The sequence below is a fragment of the Agelaius phoeniceus genome, chromosome 11 (genome assembly GCF_051311805.1).
Source record: "Agelaius phoeniceus isolate bAgePho1 chromosome 11, bAgePho1.hap1, whole genome shotgun sequence".
In the NCBI taxonomy this organism is placed as follows: domain Eukaryota; kingdom Metazoa; phylum Chordata; class Aves; order Passeriformes; family Icteridae; genus Agelaius; species Agelaius phoeniceus.
This window is the reverse complement of record NC_135275.1, coordinates 21,793,804-21,817,342: the sequence shown is the minus strand read 5'-3', so window position 1 is coordinate 21,817,342 and position 23,539 is coordinate 21,793,804. Positions and strand designations below refer to the sequence as shown.

The following is a 23,539-nucleotide window of genomic DNA, read 5'->3' as shown; positions in this document are numbered from 1 at the left end:
ATGACCTTCTCCCTGTGCTGCCTTGCTTAGTGCTGCCTGGCCCTGGAGTAGTGAAAACATGGCTCAGTTAGCAGCTGAAAGAACCCCCGTGCATCTGTCAGCTGTTCAGCACAAAACACAGATCTGTTGCTGTTCAGATGCACTTCTGTGTTTCTCCCTTCAGGCAGCTGTCAGCACCATCCTGCTTCATGCTGCAGGGGTTGCTTTAGCTTCCTGAGCAGGTACTGAGTGCTGGGGAGTAACAGATTGCAGAGATCTGACTGGAGCAGCCTCGAGGCTGAGGTGATTAGAAAACATGGGATGTGGTGCTCCTCAGGGACTGCTGTCCTGCACCACTTGAGCACAGCTCAATGGCAGTGAAACAGCCACTCAGTCACAGCTGCTGTGGGCATGCAGCTGGAGAAGGGACACACCAAGTACTATAGCTACTCTTACATCAATAATTAGTAGTTACTATGCTTTGTGGAACAACAACAACAACAACAAAATTACAGCAAGTAATTTAAAACCAATAATTTAATGGATTTTAAGAACGTAATGCCTTTCTTGCAAGAATCATGGTTCACGGTGTTATTTTCTTGTGCCACTGTCAGTGACTTTCCTTGCTCATGTCCTGTCCATGTACAAGTGCCAAAGGCACAAATTCTTTCTGAAAGGTACAAACTGAGAGAGCTGCTTTAACATACAGCAAGCTGTCAGAGGAAAACCAGGCAAAAACACCAGGCCTGGCTTAGTCACTGATTTTGGAACATCTTGAAGCTCCAATAATCCCTTGTAGTATCCACCTTGAAAAGGTTTTTCTATAACATTAGTTCTTGAAACCATGTCTCTTCCTACTCCTCAAGCCCCATGTTGGGACACAATGAGTTTAACTGCTAGAGAAAACAGTATTTTTAGGTGTGTTTAAGGCTGAAAGGCTACAGAGAACTCGCTGGTGTGGAAAACAGGGAGCTGTCCCAAGGTAAGAAGGAAGCACACGTGCGGGAACCGCAGTAGCAAGGTTTCCTCAGGCTGTTCTCTTCCTCCGGAGCTTTGCGTTCTCTGCTGGCTCCTGGGACATTCCGGAATCTTCCAGAGTAATCGTACGTGAGTTCCTCTCCAGCAGCAATATCAGCAGCTGCAAAAAGTGCCAGTTTGGGCACCATGGAGTCAACTCTGACGGGCACCATGACGAGGTTGGGCTCACAGGAGTGGTTCAGGAACCTGCCCACGTTCCCGATGCGCGTGGGATCCACGAAGGTCTCCATGACGCGCCCGTCGTGCAGGTGCTCCCTCACTGCTATGATGTAGTTTGGCTCCTGTGGGCTCTGGGCCTGGATCCTCCTCTGAGCCTCGGCAAAGCCCAGCACCTCCCCGGCATACTCACACACGAAGCTGCCCTCAGGGATGGGCTGCAGGGCGCGCACGCCCCAGCCCTTGTGCGGCGTGCGGAACACCTGCAGCCGCAGCTGCAGCCCCCGCTGCACCAGGCGGTTCTGGCAGCCCTCCCCGCAGCAGCACAGGCTGTTGCACTCAAACACGGGCCTCGAGAAGGGCTGTGGCTGCTGCTGCTGCTGCTGCTGGGCCAGCAGGAGCCCCAGGCTGCTGTAGCTGTGCCCGCGGCTCAGGCAGGGGCACGCGGGAGCCGCGCAGGAGCGGCTGCGGCAGGAGCAGCCCGGGAAGGTCACCTCGCTGGGGTCCAGCTCTCCGTCTGCTCCGGCCACGCTCTCGGGGCTGTACTGCAGAGAGAACAGCAGTCAGAGCCTTGCAGCACTGCTTGAAACCAGAACGGTAAACAAGTTTGTGTCTGTAAACAGCTGATCCCAGAACAAAAATCATGAACGCTTTGCTTTTCCGTAAGCTTCCAACTCAAACTTGTCTGAAATGTTTAAAATACAATTCCGATATTCCATATAGACCAAAAACCAACTGATTGCTCTTCTCAGGGAGGTGGTAGAATCACCATCTGTGGATGTGTTCAGAAAAAGACTGGACATGGCACTTGGTGCTATGGTTTAGTTGAGGTGTTAGGGCATAGGTTGGACTCGATCTTAGAGGTCTCTTCCAACCTCATTATTCTGTGATTCTGTGATTAGTGTCTGAATTTCTCAAAGCAACCCCCTGGCCACAAAAAATGCTTAGCAGAAAAAAAAATCAGCTCATTAGACCCCATTATGTACGATTTTCATTTCTAGAGATAATAAAGATATTTATTTATGGATTATTTGTTTGCAGAATTATCAAGGTATTCTTAAAGTAATTCTCCCTACACTTCAAAATGTTCAATAAGTTACTTCTAAGGTTAATCTATAGCTCTGCAAGCCACAGAATTCAAATACACAATTATGTTGAAAATGAAGATACTTTCAATTTGGCTGTCCAACTTGTTGTATTCACGCTTCCTCCTAATTCCGGTAGAAAATCAGGTTCTCAAAATTCCACTGATGCCCCCAGCAGGTGAATGGCTATAGAACCACGGAGTGTTGCAAAACAAAACCCGATACAAACTGCTACATTCTGACACCAAGGTGTAAGGACAGCCAGAGGGTATTTCCACTCCCTCCTCAGCATCCAGCTTTATTTAGAAGCCTGGAGGATGTGCTATCACTAAATATTGCATTTCACAGCAGCTTGTACCTGGCAGTTCTGGGTGTTGTGAAAGATGACAGTGCATTTGCAAATTCCTTTTTTTTGATAAGCATCAGCATCTCAGTCACTCGGCTTTATTCAAAACCAAGTTTCATGTTCCTCAGCCACCATCTCGGTGAAATACGAGCACACCACGCAATTCAGGGAGATTTGGCTCTACAGGGATCACAGCTTAATTTTTCCTCAAGCCTTATTAGAAGCTTTAATCTGGTTTGTATGGACTCTCAAACACTACCAAAGCAAATTCCTAGGCATCCTGGAGTAACAGGACAAGCAGGAATAGAAACAGACTAAAGGACAGCAGATTTAGATGAGATATTAGGGATAAATCCTTCCCTGTGAGGATGGGGAGCCCCAGGCACAGGCTGCCCGGAGAAGCAGCGGCTGCCGCACCGCCGGTGGCGTCCGAGGCCCGGCCGGAGGGGCCTGCAGAGGGAGGTGTCCCTGCAGTGGCAAGTGTCCCTCCAGAGGGAGGTGTCCCTGCCCCGCTCTCCTCCCCGGTGTCCCCACCCGGTACCTGGAAGGCCGGCGGGGCCTCCCCGGGCGGCCACAGCGCCACGGCCACGGCCTCGCTGCCGCCGCTCAGCTCCGCCATGCCCGCGCCCCGCCCCCGCTGCCAAAGCACCGCGCCCATTGGCTGCGCGGGGGCGATGCCGCTCGCTGATTGGACAGAAACGGTGATTGACAGCGCCAAGAGGAGGCGGTGCCGTGTTGCGCGGTCCCGTCCCCATCGGGGCGGGCACTGAGGGGGAGCCCCGGCCCCGGTCCCGCTCCCGTTCCACACCGGCCCGGTCCCGCCTCGGCCCTGCCCCGCTCCTGTTCCACCCCAGCCCAGCCCAGTCCCACCCCGACCCCACTCCCGTTCCACACCGGCCCGGTCCCACCCCGACCGCGCTCCCGCTCCGCATCCCCGGCCCGGGGATATGCCGCCGCACCCCCTCCGGTCCCTCCCTCCCTCCCCGGGGCTGCGCCTCCAAACCGCGCTGCGCTTCGTCCAACCTGTGCGAAGTGCTCAATGGTCAATATTAATGGCAAACCACGGAGTGGTGTCAATTCCTGTCCATCCCTGCTGATTTTGAAGGTGTTCAGTTTTTTTGGGGGGTTTTTTTTGGGTTTTTTTTCTTTTTTTTCGACAAGTTACTGTGTCTGAAGAGCGGATGGGGCTCCGAGCCCCCGTGCAGGGCAGGCAGTGCCCCATGCTCCTGTCCTGGGAATGGGAACAGCCATGGCCATTGTCAAAAACGGGTCAGAAACTGTTTTAAAATAGTTAATAATTGTTGAGCGTGTACTGTTAAAAAGTCTGGTTGTTATATTGTAAAAGGGGTTAAAGGGTAGTTATAAGAAATTCGGTACTCACTGTATTACACCTCAGCAAGGTGCACTGCCCAAGCGAAAGGAGCCTGGACAGAGCTGTAATGGCCAATCCAGCGCCTTAAACCTTCGTGCAAATGAAGGATCCCAACAGAAACCAGTCCAGAGGGACAGAAAACAGGGTGAAAGGGGGCATCCAAGCCAGGGTGCCGCTCCACGTGGGACATCGGGGACATTGCTGCTCAAGGAAGGAAGATCCAGCTCAGCACTGCAGCATCCTTGATGGGAATGGTCCTGCTCGACCCGTGGGCCCCCTAAGCTTTAGGCCTTATTATAATAAATGCTGAAATCACTGTACCTCCAGGAGTGTGTTCCTGTTCTTTACATCTGGGGGTCATGGCTTTTGGCAGGACATAATCCAGCCAAATCAGTGTTCTGCATGATGGGAAACACAAACCCATGGAAACAAGTTGTGGCTTGGGATCACACACTGGTTTGGGTTGGAAGGGACCCTAAATCCCATCCAGTGCCACCCCTGCCATGGCAGGGACACCTCCCACTGTCCCATGCTGTTCCAGTCATGTCCAACCTGGCCTTGGGCACTGCCAGGGATGCAGGGGCAGCCACAGCTGCTCTGGGCACCTGTGCCAGGGCCTCCTCTCCTCACAACCAAGAATTTATTCCCAATCTCTCACCTAAGCCTGGCTCAGGGAAGTCCTGCCTGTGCAATGTATGACATTCTTCTAAAGCATCTCACACGATCTCTTTTGGAGCTGGAAACTGCCCCGTGTCTTGGGAAAACAAAGCCAGGTGTGCTCCCCTGCCGGGGGATCCAATAGCTTTTGTATTCAGCTCAGGTGTTTTGCATTTGAGGTTGACGAAGCTGAGGCTGTTAAATCATTTCACCTGTAGCTGTTAAAGCATTTCACCTGAAGCTGTTAAATCATTTCACCTGTAGCTGTTAAAGCATTTCACCTGTAGCTGTTAAAGCATTTCACCTGTAGCTGATAAAGCATTTCACCTGTAGCTGAAGCTGTTAAATCATTTCACCTGCATGAGCCAGGTGTTTCCATTTGGAACTTAATTAGCACACCTACAAATAAGCCCCTGCCTCAGAGCTGGCAGTTAAAAGTTTCTGGACTGTGCCCTGTGCTCCTTGAGGAGGGTGTTCCTTGTGGCTGCTGTTCCCTAGGATGGTTACTGACCTGGCTTTTCTGGTCCCTCTTTCTTCAATATTCAAGTAGAAAGTTGTTGCTTCTTTTGTTTCCTTCATCCTGTCTGGAAAAAGGGGCTGAGCAGTAGCAGGGGAGTTGCTGGTGAGTTTGAAATTTGTGTTTATGGGGGATAATAGGGGTAGAGAGCTGATGTAAAGGTAATGAAATGGTCGTTTGTTGGATAATTGAGAGGGTTGTTTTTGCACTGGGGCTGTAAGAGGAGGGGAGGTACAAAAGAGGCACTTGTGGAGGTCTGTGCTGCTCCATGTCTGGCATATTTAATTTTGGAGAAGACTTTAATCGGTTTAAAGTTGTGCTGTGTGTGCTTTATCATTGAGTTTACATGGTGGAAAGGTCTAAGCACAGCCTGTGGTCCTGGGTTTGTCCACCACAGCTGCTCATGGTGCCTTCAAGCCCCCCTGCTCTCACCCCAGAGTGTGGGGAGGGCAGATCAGCTTTAGGAGAGGGGCTGAAATGCTGAGTGGTTGGTGATGCTAAAATGTGCTTCAGTTTGGGGCTTTCTGTTAGTACCAAGCTGACCTTTAGATCAAGGCACTGATTTGGCTGCTGATCCCTAGTGCCAGGTGGAATTCCCTACTATTTTGAAATAACTGCACTAACAAGTCATTACTGTGTTGTAGAAGAAACAGGTTGCTTGTATGTGCAGGGGAGGGGTTTGGGAATCTGCAAAAGGTCATAAAAAATCTGGTGTTTTCTTCCTCTTTATCTCATTTAGTGCTCTGTTGTGTTGAACTATGACTGGGTTGAAGTGTTGGGAGGTCCAGGGTGGGTGGAAAATGGGTGGAAGCTCATTTTCATTTGTTATGTAAAATTGTTATGGAAGCACAGCTTAAAATGGAGCTGGAAGAGTGAATTGGAGGTGAACTTTGTGATGCTCATCTGAGGCACCTGGGAATTTCTTTTGCAGTCTCTGGGATGAAACTGAAAATCCCTTTTGTTACTTTATATCTATTAAGGTGTTGAATTTTCCCCCTATATAAATGATACTTTTTTCTCATAAGTAATTTTTCCGATCCCTCTCTACACTCTTCTGGATTTCTTAATATTCTTCTGAACATTGGCATTTGGGAGGTTTGCCCTGCCTGAACTGTGAGTTTGTCTTTATCTCATTCAGGGTTTTGGTGGCTGAGGCCGTGTGCTGTGCCAAGGTGGGGGAGCTCAGGGATGTGAACCTGTCCCTCATCACATCCAGGAAACTGGATGTGAAACTTTCCTGTCTTTCTGCTAGGCAAAATGCCCAGGAATCAAAGATTCCAAAGTGGTGTGGTGGAAGCTAAACCAGCCTGGGTGATACACATGGAATTCCCCATGATTCTGGTGTCCCCATCAGTGCTCCTGGGGATCTGGTGCAGCCCGTTCTCCATCAGCTCAGCTGTGTCATCCCTGTGCTGATTTTGGCCCCAAATCCTGGTTTTAGGGCTCTCCCAGGGAGCCCTTTGCTCAGGAGCCTGTTTGGAGGCTCCCTTGGTTTCCTGTTTTCCTGTAGGACCAATCTCTGAAAGAACTAGGTAAAGCAAAGGAATCGTGTTCAGGGCATGTGAATGCCACAGGGAGGATCGTTCCCCAGCCCGGGCTCCTGCTGTGTGCTAATGAGCTGCTGAAACCCTCCCCAGGAAAGGCAGGCTGCAGTGAGAGCTCTGGCCATGGTGTGTGTAAATCCTGGAAGCAGGAGTTGAAGATCAGTTTATTTAAGCGTGCCTTAGCTGCTCCGAGAGGGCTGACCTTGGAAAATGCTGTGTTTGAATAATGCAGTTTATCAAAATATCTCCAAGTGCTTTTGCAGAGAGAGATGAACTTTGTTTCCTTCCTTGTTCAGATAAGAAAACTGACACGGGGCACATGGAAGGAATTCAGCAGTGGTTGAGCTCTTGGTTATCATAGGGCTCTGCATTTCATCCCTTCCCTTGTGCTGCTCTTGCAGCATTGATTGGGTAATAGGAACCATAAATCTCTTTGCCAATACACTCACCAAGTCTTGACTTTGAGGTGAGTAGCAAAATTTTCACACTCAACGCTGTCCCATCCTTGGATGTAAGCAGAACAAGTTAGAGCAATGAGAACAATTCAGCTCTCACCATGCAAATGGGTTCCTCGTGAATAGTAATTTTGTGAAAATTAGTCTTGATGTATTTCAGGTGATTAAACTCACCCCTGTTTTGGCCTGGCAGCAGTAGGTGAGCCATTTACAAAGACAAGATGGACCCTTCATCTCCTGGCTAAAGCTGTGCTGATGTTTGGCAGGGAATGTTTCCTGATATTTTTGTTAATAGAGAAAGTCACAGAACAGCCTTTCAGTTAAACAGACTTCTGTGTAACAGTATTTCTTCAAAAGAACCTCATTACCAAGTGAGACACAGAACTGCCTGCCAGACTGGCCGAATTCCCTCCCTTTGAAGTGCACATCAAATTCCTTCTGTGCTCCCCATCTGCCTTGTATGAACAAACCTCGTTTGACACCGGTGACCTCTGGCATTTCCCTCCGCCTGAGGGAGATGTATTTGCACAGCACTCAAATCTTTTATGGGCTACATGTGTAATGGGCAGTTCAGGGGGCTGCAGGCAGTGTTGGAGTGGATGTCTCAGGGATACAGCAGGCTCAGCAAACTCCTTGTTTTAGTGTGCTGCTGCTGGCCAGAGGCAGAGCTGCCCCTTCTGCCAGGGGAAATGGAGCTGAGACAGGATCCCTGTCGTGTTTGTGGGGTTCCCAGATGAAGGAAGGGATGATGAATCTGACTTCATGATCTTGGAGGCTAATTTATTATTTTATGGTACTATATTATATTAAAGAATGCTTTACTAAACTATACTAAAGAATACAGAAAGGTTAAAAAGATAATAATGAGAACTTGTTACTCCTTCCAGAGTCCTGACACAGCTTGGTGCCAATTGGTCATTAAATCAAAACAACTCACATGAAACCAATGGAACAATCACCAAACATGTTCCAAAGCAGCAAAACACAGGAGAAGCAAATCAGATCATTACTGTTTTCATTTTTCTCTGAGGCTTCTCAGGAGAAAAATCCTGGTGAAGGTTTTTTCAGAGAATGTGACTGCCACACCCTCTTAAAGTTTTAAACCTACTTTACCTTCCTCCTAATCCTATCCCACAAAAAAAGTGGTTGTATTAGTGATTAGCCAACACCAAACCCACCACATTCTTTAGTACATTAACAAAAAAAAAAAAATCTCAAAATTAAAAAAATCTTAAATTAGCAAACCAAAACCACTACAGTGTTTTCATCTCAATTGCCCCCAAAGGACTCTATTGATTCAAGTTCTCTTCTCAGTGAATCTAGATGTTTCTTTTTCCCAGGTCTCATCTCTATAGCTTATAAAACAGGGCTTAATGAAAATTTCTTATGATTTTTTTTTTTTAGCTTCCTTTTAAAAGTAAATAATTGAGTTTCCTGCTCTTGATTTCTCATCACCAGTGTGGCCTGGTGCCTGGGAATACTGATTGGAGTGGTTCTTCTTGGTGGATTGGTGTCAGTTGTGAGTGTCTCATCTTGCTGGTTAAAATCTCTCAAGAACTGCAGGAATGCAAGTCCTGCAAATGCACAGGAGCCATGATGGAAAATTGTAATGCTCTGTGAATAAATGGAAGGTTGAGTAAGGAATAATCACATTTAGCTCGAGTGAATGTTGGGTCAGGCCGGAACAAGTCCTTCTAGTTCTCATCACAGGCAGCATCTTGGTCTGAGCCTTTCCTTTCTTAAATGATTTAACAGTAATAAAAATGGGTTAGGGTTTGGGTTTTTTCCCCACAAGTAACATTTGCTTAGTATATTAAATTTTCACTGTGATGATTCTGTGCTGTTTATGCTTTCAAAAAGATTTCACGTTGCACTTTTTTCCCATTTGCATTGTTGAAAGAGATCTGTTTTGAGAATAAAAATGTTGCTGATCTTGTTTTGCTGCTTCATAACTGTACTCTGGCTTATATGAAATCCATAATTTTTCCTTGTTGGTAGGACAACAGAAAACATAAAGGTGAAACTAGAATAGGAATATAGATTAATGTTAACTGTGTGTGCTGTGGTTAAATAAATCACTTAATGATTACAGAATAATAATTCAGTGTGGCCTGCAGTCAGACAGGATGCTTTTAAGGGGGGAGGAGCTGTATGAAGAATGAATTATGTGTGTTTAATGTAGTATTTCACTGTGATAGTAAATCAATTCCTCTCATCAAATTACCCAAACAAATTTATGAGTGTGTATCCAGGGCAATTAATAAACCATCTTGCATAGGGCTGAGAGATGTAGTTTTGTGCTGTAACCTTTAAATACAATTTATCTCAAAGGCATAATGCTTAAATGCTAAATGTTCCCTCTCAAAGAAAATTTAGGAAGGGGAAAAAAAAGAAATAACAAAGTTAGCTTATGTAGGATTTTGTTTTTTTCAAAATTAATAGCTCTGAAAGGTAATTAATTTTGATGTAATCCCTCAATTTTTATCTTAATGCTCTATGCAACACCGGTTTTGGGTGGCTTTAAACTGACAGAGAGTAGGTTTAGATTCGATATTAGGTAGGAATTTGTGCTGGTGAGGGTCTGGCACAGGTGCCCAGAGCAGCTGGGGCTGCCCCTGGATCCCTGGCAGTGCCCAAGGCTGGGCTGGACACTGGGGCTGGAGCACCTGGGACAGTGGGAGGTGTCCCTGCCATGGCTGGGCTGGGATGGGGTGGATGGAAACGTTCTGGGGTTCTGTGGGAACCTCTCAGTGCTGGGAGGGCTCCCAGTGCAGGGCAGGTAACTGGGAGGTGGCACAGACACATTTTATGGAAAATCCTTTCCTTAGGATTGTTCCTCCTGAGAAGCTGAGAGGCCTCAGGAACAAAATGTAACCAATGGTTATCTGCTGCTGTGGAATGCAACAGGTGCATCTGGGATTGGGCTCATGTGGTTGTTTCTCATTAATGGCCAATCACAGCCCAGCTGTCTCGGGCTCTCTGTCTGAGCCACAAGCTTTTGTGTTATCATTCTTGTTTTTTCTATTCTTAGCCAGACTTCTGATGAAATCTTTTCTTCTCTTCTTTTAGTATAGTTTTCATGTAGTATATATCATAAAATAATAAACCAAGCTTTCTGAAACATGGAGTCAACATTCTCATCTCCTCCCTCCTGCTTGGACCCCTGTGAACACAGCCACAGGAGGGCTCCCAGTGCTGTGCAGGTGGAAACTGGGAGGGCTCCCAGTGCTGTGCAGGTGGAAACTGGGAGGGCTCCCAGTGCTGTGCAGGTGGAAACTGGGAGGGCTCCCAGTGCAGTAACTGGGAGCCAGGGACTCTCTGTGCCTCCAGGCATGTCAGGGCTCAGTCAGTGCCAGCACTCACAGCAGCTGCTCCTGAATGTACAAATCAAACCTAAAACCACCAGTGGGAGGCTCCAGGGATGTTTCTGGGCAGCCTCCAGGTGGGAAGTGAACTTTTTAGGAATATATTATCCCTGGGATGATTGCTCTGGCCTCCAGGGACGTGTCCTTTGCATCCAGCCCCCATCACCAGTGCTGAGCAGGCAGAGATGGAGTGAAGGCTGTTCCTGTTTGGAGAGCACCTGGAGCTCTGGTTTTAGTGCAGCATTAGCTGGGTTTGAAGGGTGTTGCATAGCAAGGACTTGAGATCCTCTCCCCATTACCAGAGTGAGAAGAGTGATAGAACTCCTGTAATGCAGACCAGCAAATTAACCCTTTGTGCCAGTAGTCTTACTGATGATTCTGATGTGCTTTTGGTGTGTCCAAGGGGTGATGAGCCCTGCAGGGAGGGCTGAGCAGCTGCTTGGCCAGGCAGCTGTGCTCTGCTGTTGTGGGCTACTCAGCTCTGACCACATTACATGAAATGTGGACACAGTGAAAAGCAATCTTGCTTTCAGAGGATTGTTGGTGACCTTTAAATTAGGGCTGGGAGTCTCATCATGAACTGCCAGGGCAGGAGACATGACTTACTCCCCTTTCCCTTGGAACTGAAAGGTTATTTTCACTGAAATTACCACTTTTTACAGAAAGGTCAGATCCATATAGCTGCATCTCGAGGAGCTACTCAGTGACCTTGTTTATCTCCCAGTGTTTGCAACTTCATAATTCTGGGTGGTTTTTTACAGCTCTTCCTGTTGTCATCCTTTTATAACATTGCAGAGAGCCACGTTTGATGGGCTCAGTGTTGAACTGCTGCAAATTGTTTCTGTTCACTCAGCTGGAATAATGGCAAATGGCCCTGGTGCCTGGCTTGGTGCTCTGTAGGAGCTGTTGTTTAACTGCTTCTGGCTGCTGTCCCCTAAAACCCTGCCTGGAGCCTCTGCTTTAGGGGTGTTAACTCTGCTGGGCCTGCCAAGACTTTCTGTTGTGTATTTCAGTTGCTGACTTGCACGCAGTTTCAGAAATCACAAATAAAATATACATGAGTCCCCCAAGTGCCACTGGATTTCACAAGGACTAAATCCCTGAATTGTTTTAGGGGCTTGCTCTTAAATTAGATTTTACAGCTCCGTGCTGAATAAAGAATCTCTTTTCCAAAGGCTTAGCAAAGGTTTCTAGAAAGAAAAAAACCCCAATTCCTTGCTATTTAGGTTATTTGTGACTTTATATACTTGAAAGAACCAAGAACTTTGAGCCATGTTTTTGCCCATAAGTCTGATTGTAATTTGATACTCTTTTAATCAAGTGGGTAAAATCTTGAATTCAGAGGAATGGTTATGTGCTGCTTATATAAGCTGGTTGTAAAAATTAGTTACTCTCTTTTGTACAAAAATTAAAAATAAAGGGGGGAGAGTGGGCTAGAGTGTATTTAATTTCTCAGTTGTTTGTTTTTTTAAGTGTGCCTAACATTAAGTACGGGTATTGAGAGTCAGGAAAGTGAAGTGGATATTGACTCCTCGGCTAGACTTTGTTGTTGTTTGGCTTGCAAGAGAAATATTTATAATCTGTTTATAGCTCCAATGCTTTGTTCCTGTTAATTTCGTGTATAGTTGGGTTGTTTTCCAGCTATCTGCCAAGAGATGGCGATGCGAGGCTGCTCCATGTGCTGGGTGAGAGCGGGGAACACCGGAGCCTTCCTCCCCAAGCTTCCTCCCGAGGCTCTCGGTGGCCTCTCCTAGAACAGAGCAATATTTACCAGTTCATCTCATACGAGAAAATTGAGAAAATAAGTAAAATTAAAATTTGTCTAAAATCTGCTTTGCAGTGCTCTGTCAGCTCTGGGAAGCTTCACTTCCATCCTTACATTTCTCAACGTGTGCTTTGGCTGGGATGGAGTTAATTTTGGGCTGGTTCCGTGCTGTGTTTCACTCAAGAGAGATCCAAAGGCAGCTCTGGGGCTGGCATCGTTTCCATCCCCTGACAGCAGTGGTGCAACTCTGATTTCTGCTGCAGGGAATGCTAAAAGGAATCATTCTTACCAAAAGCAAGTAATGGGCTAATTCCCCCGAATCAAGCCCCCTGTATTCCTGCTAGGTGCTGTAGGGTGCAGCCAGGCTGGCAGGGACAGGTAATGCCCCTCGTTTGTCAGAGGTACCAGGCAGCTGGTGTGCAAGCCCTTCTCCTGTTGGACAGCCCCAAACTCCAAGCACAGAGCTGTTCATGCTGGAAATCTTCCTTTTTGTCTGCTGAGTAGCAGTGATCCCAGAGAAGGCGGGTGGGAGCTCAGAGGGTCCGGCTGCAGCGTTTCCCTGTGAACCAGGCCTGGCTGGGGCTCTGCAGGGGCTTTGCTCCCTCCTGGGCTGTGCCCGAGTCTGGCACTGCTGGGACCTTCCCGTGCCTCTGAGGGCAGCTTGGCTCCTGCTGGCAGGCAGAGGCAGGCTCTAAATGTTAGAGATGTGGGATGTGAGAGGGGAGAGCAGCCCCTCAGCAATGAGAGCAGCCCCCCTGCCCTGCCCTGAGCCTCCCTGTCCCGGGGTCCTTGGAATTCTCCTGGGCTGTGCTGGGGCTCTGGACACTGCTGTGCTGCACTCACCTGCTGCTGCTGATGGGGAGAGGATTCCTTTGGTTAGTGTTCAAAATCACATCATCACATAAGTGATTGTATGCGGTGCTTTTTATTCAAGAGCTCTGGGAATCGGGGTGGTTTCCACCCAAATCTGATTCCGACCATACATTCGAGGTGAACGTGTTTTATACTCTATCATTACATAACTTAAATGTTAATAATTAAACTTATATTGTTCTATTGCATACACAGATTTCAGCTAAACATAGCCCCCCTTTAAATTTCCAACATAGTTTCTCATGATTCTTCTTATGGTTATATAATAATTATATTTAATTACTAAACAATCACCACATCTAACAATTATATCTTTTATCACACTGCTTACGCAGGTGCAGTGATCTGAGAAAACACAAAGCCTAATATTTTCAAAGATTATTTTTAACATTTTCCAGGGCTCCACTATCACTTTCAGGCTGGAAATGTGTTCTTAGTGTCCCTTTGCAAGCAAGTGTTAATAGGGAAAACTCTTCAGTTGGTGGCCATTTGTTGCTGAAATCTGAGGCTGCTCGTGTGACACTGGCACTGGACTGAGTTCCCTCTGTTCACATGGGATGTTTATCACAGCACTATAGCAGGAAAATTTTGTAATATTCAGTCTAAATTTTCTATGTCTCAATACAACCCAACACTGCTTGCTAATGTCTCCATTACTGGAGTAAATATTTTATACTCTTATTCAAATTTTACAGCTTTTTCTAATTTTAATTGAGTGAATGTGAGGTTTCTTACCTGTGCACATCTTTCTATTTTTTCATTTCATCTTGAATTTAATAGGTCTGAAAGTTTTAATATACACTCCAGTCATTCTAAAGACATTCCTCGCTGGAGGAAAGAATAACCTGTGTAAAAAGTAAATAAAATTTATAACCATTTGAAAACTAAACCTGAACTTGTGTGTCCTTCCTGGTGTCTGTTCGAGAGCCAAGGCTGGAATCCTGCTCTCAGTGTCTCAGTGGGTTGGTGTCTCTGTTCAGCTCTAGTGCAGATGGTTGGCAGGAGCCCAAACGCTGGTTCTTGGCCAGCAGGACATGAAAGTGAGAAGCCAAACTCTGCTCAGAGTCCAGGGGGGCCTGGCCCTGATCTGTGTCACAGAGGCCAGCACAGCTCCAGTGTGCTGTGCTTTTACTTCAGAGCCACACGGGGAGGGTTTCAGCCAGGAGATGAGTGAAGGACAGGAAACAGAGGGCCAGAGGACAAATGACTCATCAAAGGTTCCCCAGCAGGATGTGGCAGAGGATTCAGGTCCTTGGAGTGCATCCTGGTGTCCCTGCCAAGAGGCTCAGCTAGAGCAGAGCACCCAGAGCTGCTGCCCTGGCTCTCCTCACCCTGCTCCCTCCAGCAGGGCTCTCCTTTCCCTCTGTGCTCCAGCAGAGGCACTGGGAGAGCTTCCCCTGCCCCCAGCAGCAGCCTTTGGGTTACACCTGGTGCTGTATTTGCTGGGAAATGTCCTGAATTCCTGTTCTCAGAAGGCTGATTTATTACTTTATAATATTATATTATATTAAAGAATATAGAAAGGATGCTTACAGAATGTTAAAAAGCTAATAATGAAAACTCATGACACTTTCTAGAGTCTTGACACAGCTTGGCACCAATTGGCCAAAAAGTCAAAACAACTCACAGCAGAATCCAATGAAACAATCCCCAAACACATTCCACATGAGCACAACACAGGAGAAACAAATGAGATAAGAATTGTTTTCCTTTTCTCTGAGGCTTCTCAGCTTCCCAGGAGAAGAATCCTGGGCAAAGGGATTTTTCAGAGAATGTGAATGCTGCAGCCTGGTTTTACAGAGGAGCCAGCATCACCTCCAGCATTAAACACCTTTGTGATTTCTGTGCTGTTCTGGGTGTGTCAGAGCAAATATTCCCTAAATTCCTGTTCCTTGGGGATGATGGCCACGTGCTGTGGCAGACTGTGAGGGTGCTGTGCCTCATCCCCTGGAGCTGGGGCACAATGGGCACTCTGTGCTCCTGCTCAGCATTTGGGGTCTTCCCTGCCTGGATTATCTGCACATATGCCAGGGTGGCAGGCTCTGAATGATTGCAGTGCAGGGGGGCAGAGGGACAAGAGCCTTTTGTTGGGGTGTCTGGGCAGTGTTTGCTGCCAGGGATGGATTATTCTGTGGTGGCTGAGTTTTGTGCACGTGTCTGGACAACCCCTGGGGTTGCTCCTGAGTTTTCAGTTGATCCCTTCACAAACCTGTGCTCCTGGAATTCTAATGAAGGAAGTTTATTATTGTTGCCATCACAAACTTAGTTTGAGTATTGAGAAACTCTTAAGATTAAGGGGGGGAATTAATTCCTGATGATAAGAAAACTGAATGCAGTTACCAAGGGGTTTTTGCCATCTGTCAGCATTGTGCCTACATATATGTATATAAAAATATATGTGTGTGTATATATATATATATATATCCAAGCTCTCCAGTCATTTTGAAAATCACTTTATTTTATTCCCTTCCATTTTTTTTTCATGGAGTGCTCTGTTCTGTACCCAGTTAAATCTCATGCTAAAATCTGATTTCTTTAAATTGCATATTGTATATTCATCTATTGCTTTATATTCCATACATGCTCAGAATATTTTTGGGTTTTTTTAGGATCCATGCTCACTTCAGAACTTTTTTACCTCAGGCAGCAGTTAAGGGGTAAAGAAAAACCAATCCCTTGACCTAGTTATGGAACTAAAGCCTGCAAAGTGTCCACTGGTGGGGAGCCTCCTTGCTGGAACTGTGCATTTTGATTCCTGATTGCCTTTGTCTTTCCATCTGTTCATCTCATCTGCAGCTCCTGCTCTGTCTCTCACTGAAGCTGTGATTGCTGGTGTGTTTTATTGTGTGCCAGACTGTTGGGGACTGGCTGCTGACTTCTTTCTACTCTGCTGCTCTGCTTTTGTTCCCCTGGCTCAGATCCGCTGCTCTCAGTTCCTCTCTCTTGCTCTGACAGACGCTTTCCTTCCAGGGAAAAGACTCTGACAAGATTCTTAGAGCAAGTAACAAAGCCAGAATACTTTTTTGCATAGGATCTGCTTTTTCCTGTGGCCTTTTATCTGAGTTTGCTCTTGTCTTCTACCTTCACAATGTCATTTCAGAACTTTGTGTTGCCTGTAGTTCTGGTGCATAATCTTAGTGTGATGTAGGATGTTTTCTGTTAGGGCTGGAATACCCTTTCTTTCCTGGCTCTGATAATGAGCTGAGCAGTGCTTTGAGCTGTTTGTTGGATTCATCCTCACCACCCTTGCCCTCCATCAGGGCTGTTCCCTCCTCTTTGTTGTGGCAGTGTGAATGCAGAGCAGCCCTGCTGGTTTGTGCTGGGTTTCACTGGGCACCAGCTTGAGTCCAGACCTGGCTCTGGGCTTCTTTCACTGAGAACAGAAAGCGAGGGGCTTTGTGATCCTGAGCTCTGAGGGAGGATGCTGCTGAGGGGGTATTCCCAAAGTGACTCCAGGCTCTAATACAGGCACAGGCTTGGGATCACAAAATGCTCATTTTTCATTCCAGTCACCTGAGAAGGATGTACACATGGTAAAGGAATTGGAATAAGTAATTCATGTCCAAGATTCACTTATTTTTTTTAAAAAGGAGCTTAGAACTTTCCAATCTGACAATGCTTCCCTCTTTTCACACTCCCACTTTCCTCTGTTTTCCCAGGGGCTTCTGAAACATAATTAAGCTCAAAGTAAATTTTTCTATCCTGACTGGCACCCAGTTCTATTGACAATATAAACAAAGCTCACAAATTGTTTAATGCAGGAGAGATAACCAAGAGGGGGGAATAAGACCTGCCTTGCTCACAGGAGCTGCAGGCAGGAGTTTTGCATTTCCAGGCTCCTTTAGTGCAAACCCAGCAGTTTTGGGCAGGTTCAGTTTGAATGTCCCTCACCATCAGTCACAAATGCAGCTCTCCCTGAGGGAGCAGATTGTGGGGTGGAATGAACTCTGGCTCTTTGGAGGCCAGAACGCAGGAGCTGTGGCACCTCTTGGCCTTAAAGGCTGCAAATTTGATCTTGTGGCTATTTAATGGATCCCAGCCATGTTTTTAGAAGAGAAAATTGGTTGCCTTTATCCCTGGGGTCCCCAAGGGAAGCAGCAGGAGCTGTCCCATGGCAGTCAGGCTCTGGTGGCAGCTTCTGCTGTGCTGGCAGTGTCTGGGTGTGTTACAGCATGGGGAAAAGAGCCATATTTCACAATACATACAAGTTTCCTATTTTCAAGCACTTGGACTCTTTACAAATGACAAAATAGTTGTTGGACCAGTTTAATTTGTTAATTACCATTGATTGTGTTAACAGAAATGGATCTCAGATGATCCAAATATTCCTCACTGAGATCCAGAGGATTGTGGCAGTTGACACCAGAGAATCTGCCACTGAGGGACATCAGGTCGGCTGTTTAATTACAGAATTAAAATATGTTCATATAAACTTGTTTGTGAATGATTTCCCATAATTCACTGGTTTTGTTTCACTAAATTTTGAGTGGAATAATAAACGAACATTTCACTTTAATCAAGTAAGATTTGTAGCCTAGTGCTGTAATGTGCAAAAGACTGTTCAGCATTTATACAAAATAGGAATTGAATTAGTGAGACACTGAGCTTTAAAAAGGGAATTTTCTGTGTGTGAGGTATCTCTGCTTCCATGAAGACATCTGGAATTTCAGCTTACTCTGCATATTTGGTGATGTGGAACAATTTAAAGCATGTTATTTTTGAAATCTGTCAGCTTGCAGCGGCACAGGAGAACATGATGACATTGCCTGTGACATGATTTGCAGGCTGAAATTCTGTTAGCCAGCCTTGCCCTGCTGGTGGAGCAGCACTTGTACTGTAGGATGTTTTAAATCCTTGTAATTAGGGCTGCTCTGTAGATGGAATCATTTCCCTGTGGTGTCACTGGGTGAGATGGGGATGGTCCAGTACTGAGTGCTGGACATTTCCTGTCATTTCTAAGGAAAAGCTGATTTTTCCCCTGTTGGATCTAAGTCCAGCTTGCTCAGACTTGGGGTGTTTGATGAAACTTGAAGCCAAATCAACTTCCATCAGCTGAAAGAATGAGAAATGTAAGAACTGCTTCAAATCTGACAATTGCCATCTCTGCCAGGCTGTTCTGCCTCTGAAGGGAGGGCAGCTGCTGCAGTGCTGTTGGAATTCCAGGCTCTGGGAGGTGGTACCAGCAGAAGCTCCCATCTCACATCCCCTGGGGGTTTGGGGTGTTCCATGGGGTGTGCCCTCGGCTGCAGTGCCCTGGGGGAATCACCCAGGGCATCACTCCCAGTGTTTGTAGGAGGTGACACAGACACTGCAATGGGGCTCTGCAGGTGGCTGCACACAGTTTTATTCCCCTTTTCCTCTTGGGAGGGAGGTGACCTCGAGCTTGGCTGTTCCTCCAGCCCAGGTGTGGTGTTGCTTTGTGGTGTTGCTTCCAAGCCCTCCTATGATATTTTGCCTCCCTTGTGCCTTTAAGAGGTGAGGGAAAAGCAGCAGCTGAAAAGCTGCTGAGCAGAACATTCCCAAATTGCTGTCCCAGAGGCTATAAAGGAGAAAAGACCCTGAGGTGACCTACCTGTGTTTGGCTCCTGCTTGTACAACTTACTGTGTGGTGCTGGGGTAGCAGGAACAGCAGCATCCTGTGCTTTTCCTGGAAAAGCAGAGTAAGAACAAGAGAGGCAGTATTTACAGTAAAGTCAAAACATCACCTGGGCTGCTTGTGGGAAAATTCCAATGGACTTTGAATCTGGAGGTGTTTCCTGACAAATTGTACTGGTGTGTTCTAGGGTAGGAGTGTCTTCATAAGTGTGAGTTACCAAAATGTCTGCAAACTGTGAAAAGCCAACTTGGAAGTTTGAGGGATATGTTTAAAAGAAACCTAGACCTGAAGGGAAAAAAATATAACCGTGGCATTGTCTGTCTGTGATAAGGTCTCTGAGATTTTTCTCAAATAATTAGCAGGATATAAATATATGAGTTCAAAGAAATGTGCAAATCTCTTCTGACAAACATTATTATCTAGAGGCTTTCTTTTTATCTGCAGGCATTGTTTCTTGTGCATCCATGGTTACTTACTCTCCCAGAAGGGGGAAAAAAAAGAGATTTATCTGTTCCTAGGTATGGTGTTTTACCTCTGGCTAGAGCTGTGCTATGGGTGAAAGAGTTTTTCTGCATAATCTATCCTGGGAAATGGTCAATAACTAAACCAGAGTAAAAGTTAATTACCAGCTACTTGGTAAGGCCATTAAAAACATGCCCGGGGGAAGAAGAAGCTCTGGAGATAAAAAGGAGGTAAGGAAGTGAACACGTCAGTGTGTGAAAGGGAAGAGAGGAGTTCATGTACATGACATAAAAGAAGGCAGATGTTTGTAACTCAGTGGTTAAATGTTATCTGCTAGAGACCTTTTAGTTGAAAAACCAAGGCAAGGTTTTATCTCAGATAATCATAGTGTGGTTTGGCCTGGAAGGTTTTGTATTTGCAGGGAGCCCTGAGGAAGGCAGGAGTGATGAATCTGACTCCATGTTCCCAGAAGGCTAATTCAATATTTTATTATACTGTATTATATTACAGAATACTAAACTATATACTAAAGAATACAGGAAGGATACTCACAGAAGGCTAAAAAGGTGTACAGGTGCAGCAGTAGGTGTTTCTTCAGGGTTTAGCCACTTCCAAGTTTATTATTTCTACCCCATCACAATTTCATTATTTGATTGTATTAAAAGATAGTTCAGAGACCATAACAGAAGTGAGATTTGTGACTCCTTCCAGAGCCCCAACACAGCTTGGCCTTGATTAACCAGAGAGTCAAAACAACTCACCAGAATCCAATGAAACAATCTCCAAACACATTCCAAAGCAGCAAAACACAGGAGAAGCAAATGAGAAAATTATTGTTTTCCTTTTCTCTGAGGCCTCTCAGCTTCCTAGGAGAAAATTCTGGGCAAGGGGATTTTTCCAGAAAATGTGAATGTGACAGGAAGGGACCTGAAAGGTCACCTTGTTCCACAGCCCTGCCATGGCAGGGACACCCCCCAGCCCTGTCCAAGCTGCCCTTGGTGCCACAGAAGGAGCACACTTGGTATTTTTTGCTGAGCAGCTGCTGGCAGTATCTGAGAAAATCCCAATTCCAGCTTTTCCCAGTGTCTGTCAGGAATCCTTGCAGCACACAAAGCAGCAAATTTTGCTTTTCTCCTGGGGGGCTCCTGTGTCCCTTTGGTTCGGTCACAGTGGGGATGTCCCTGGGGTGGCAATGGGGACAGGAGCAGCCTGGGCAGCTGGGGACACTGGGCTCTGGGACAGGGGCTGGGGACACTGGGCTGCAGCTGGGAGCCTGTGCACGTTAGGATTTTTGCTGTGTTTGGCACCAAAAACAGCAGAAAGAGGATGATGGGGCAAAACCTGGCCTTTGAGATGCTTTGTTTAATTTTAGTGTTTTGCTAATGTGCTTTTTAGTATGAGTTGAATTGAAGTGCTTGAGAAGGATGCCTGGATCTTGCTCTGCCTAGGTAAGAACTAGCCCCATTCTGTCACATAGTCTGTGTTTTAATAAGCCTTGTGCACAGAGTCTGTGTGCTCCACAGCAGAGCAGGGCTGACCTAAGAGACTTGTGGGTAATAATTCATATTCTGTAATAATGAGTTTTCTCTAACTCTCCTTCCTGCTCCCCATCTGCCTCAGATTTTTCACTGAGTAGAAATTGAAGATTTTATAGATCAGAATTCTGCTTGGTGTCACAAAGGACAAACATTTGCTGTGGGATGGGACACTTGACCTGCTGTCACACTGCAAGTGTGTAGGGACCTCCAGGGAGCTGAGGCCTTCCTGAACAGGAGCAAAAATACTGAATTTAATCCTGAATGTTTAGGTAGGTCCTCATCAGTGCACAGGCTGATTGCAGTCTCAGCCTGGGGAATGTGGGCAGCCTTTCCCTGCAAGGGGAGATGTCTCATCCTGCAGCTCCAGTGGGATTAGACACATGGAAATAACCACAGTGAACTCTGACTGCTGATGGTGCTGCTGGGGTTGTACAGGGGGGAACACAAAGCACTGGGCTGTGTCCCTGTGGGCAGCTTTTCCAGACCCTTCCTGCAAAGGCTGAGTGCTGCCAGAGCCTGAGGGTGAGGAGGAGACAGAACCCTGGCTGAACTGGGATTTCCTCAGGCAGGAGTTTGTAGGAGACTGGAAAGCAAATCCTGGGAAAGGCTGCAGAGCCAGATCTGGGCTGCTGTGGGACCTCAGGGGACAAAGGGCACAACTCACTCCAACATCTGCATGAGAAATGCTCTGGGTGTTATTTCACTCATGCTTTATTCCAAAACCAAGTTAAACTTTGTGATGTGGTTTGGTGTCCCTGGTGGGATTCAGTCAAACATTGCACTTGATCTCAGGGGCTTTTCCCAACATCAGTGAGTCTGTGATTTAAATTATTTGCAAAGAATCTATCAGCTGGTTGATAATTTGGACCTGAGCTTTCTGGCTGTGACAAAAAGAGAACTGGAGCCTGGAAGGCAACAAGAGTTTTGCAATGAAGGAGATTTCCCTAAACCAGCTGATAGGAAGCAAGGGACAAGTGTAGCTGAGACATGGCATCAGGGAACAAACATAGCTTTTTTTAAAGCATTCTCTAATACAAATGAGTCCAAAGAAGTAATTTTAGTTGCAAGAGCCTAATTAAGCCCTGTGATGTGAGCAGAAATAGCCAGCACAGAGCAGTAAATGAGGCCATTCTGGTCCTGAGAAGTGCATTTGGCAGAGAGAGCTGAGGCTGCAGAGAGCAGAGCCCTGGCACAGGGGGCTCTCAGCCTGGCTGTGCCACGGCCCTGGGGTTCCCTGCACTCTGGGCTGCACCAGGGCCTCCAGTCCTGCCCATGAGCTGAGCAAAAGGCAGAGTTGGAGCTGGTGAGGACTGTGCTGTAACCACTTTGAAGTAGTGCTGTCAGCAAGGATGAGAGTAACCAAGCAGCTTTTGGGTGTGCAGGTGCAGCAATAGGTGTTTCTTCAGGGTTTAGCCACTTCCAAGTTTATTATTTCTACCCCATCACAATTTCATTATTTGATTTTATTAAAAGATAGTTCAGAGACCATAACAGAAGTGAGATTTGTGGGCAAAGGTTATCACCTTAGCACTACAGAATGTGGAGTTTTTTTGTAACTCGTTTCCTCTGCTTGCCCTTGATGCCCTGTGGGATTGGAGCTGGGTGAGTTGCACCCAGAATTTGGGACTGAAGGTTTGTTTCCCCTTGTCATCCATTGCTGTTATGGCAGTGTTTGGGTTGAGAGCTCTCCTATAAAAAAATGAGCTTGGTGGTTGAAGGTGGCAGCAGTTTGGTGGTGCTGGGGGCTGAGAGGAGCTTTGGGAGCTGCCCAAGGGCTGTGCAGGAGGGGGACCTGAGCTGGCAGCTCCTGTGGCCCAGGAGTTGTGATCTGATTTCAGCTGCCTCTTCCCTTCCATGTGTTTATGGCAAACACAGAAGCAGGTGTTGTAAGCATTTCCAACAGGCTGTTGAGCTCTTTGTGGGTAGCAGTGTCTGCTAGAGTGATAGTCAGCAAATTCTCCATTGACAGAATATTTTTTTATGCTGTGATGATGAGCAGGTTCTGTTATTATGCTGCAGAAGCAAAACCACAGTCCTTTTCATGTCCTTTTTGGGGTCCCTTTCTGTGCTGAATTATCTTGGTAAGGCTGATCCTGACTCTGAGCTCTGGCCCACGTTTAGTGCTGTCCTTTGAGGAAGCAAAGCACAGTGCAGGATGCTCCCAGCCTCTGTCTCCTGGTCTTTAGCTTTTCTGTCTTACATGGAAGCTCCCATTGTGGAATATACAACAAAAATGGATTTCACTTATGATAATGCATGCTCAGCACTCCAAACCCCAAGGGAGGGATTATTAAGCTTGCATTTCTTCATTGTTAATGATTCTCCAAAGGTGATGAGATTAGTTGTTTTAGGAGCATGAGGTAACTGTTGTTTTTATTAGTTCCTGGCAGATGGCAGCTGGGTAATGAATGTGGAGGGAGTGACAATTCACAATCCCAGGAGTTCAAAAGAGAATTTTTGGTCTCCAGAGAGTGGAAATGGGCCTGTTCAGCATCTGTGAGATAAGTTTCTGCTATCCATTGGAAATTCTTTTAGCCAGGAAACCACTGAGTGATGAAAATTACTACTTTATTCTCTGACTTCTCTGGGCTTCACAGAAAATCTTTCTTAAAAAGGGAAAATTGTATTTATCAACTAGAAAGTTCAGAGTGAGTTTCTTTTAGCTTTATACCAGTGGAGTTTCTCTGGACAATGTCTGGAGCAGTAGTGGGGTTTTTCCCAGCCAAGTACTGAATTGGAGAAACTTCCACATATGGGAGGAAAATATCTGTACTCATTCTATATAAATAGG

At 46.4% G+C, this 23,539-nt stretch overlaps 1 protein-coding gene across 1 annotated transcript; it reads right to left on the bottom strand.

Annotated features, from left to right (window-relative positions):
- Positions 1-498: 498 nt before the first annotated feature.
- On the bottom strand, positions 499-3,299 carry LOC129124773 (histone-lysine N-methyltransferase SETMAR). The gene is made up of 2 exons (XM_054639874.2): positions 3,146-3,299; positions 499-1,718 (listed from the first exon to the last, which is right to left on the bottom strand). Exons 1-2 carry the CDS (start codon positions 3,260-3,262, stop codon positions 918-920), a joined length of 918 nt encoding a protein of 305 aa, XP_054495849.2. The 5' UTR covers positions 3,263-3,299; the 3' UTR covers positions 499-917.
- Between the last annotated feature and the right edge of the window lie 20,240 nt (positions 3,300-23,539).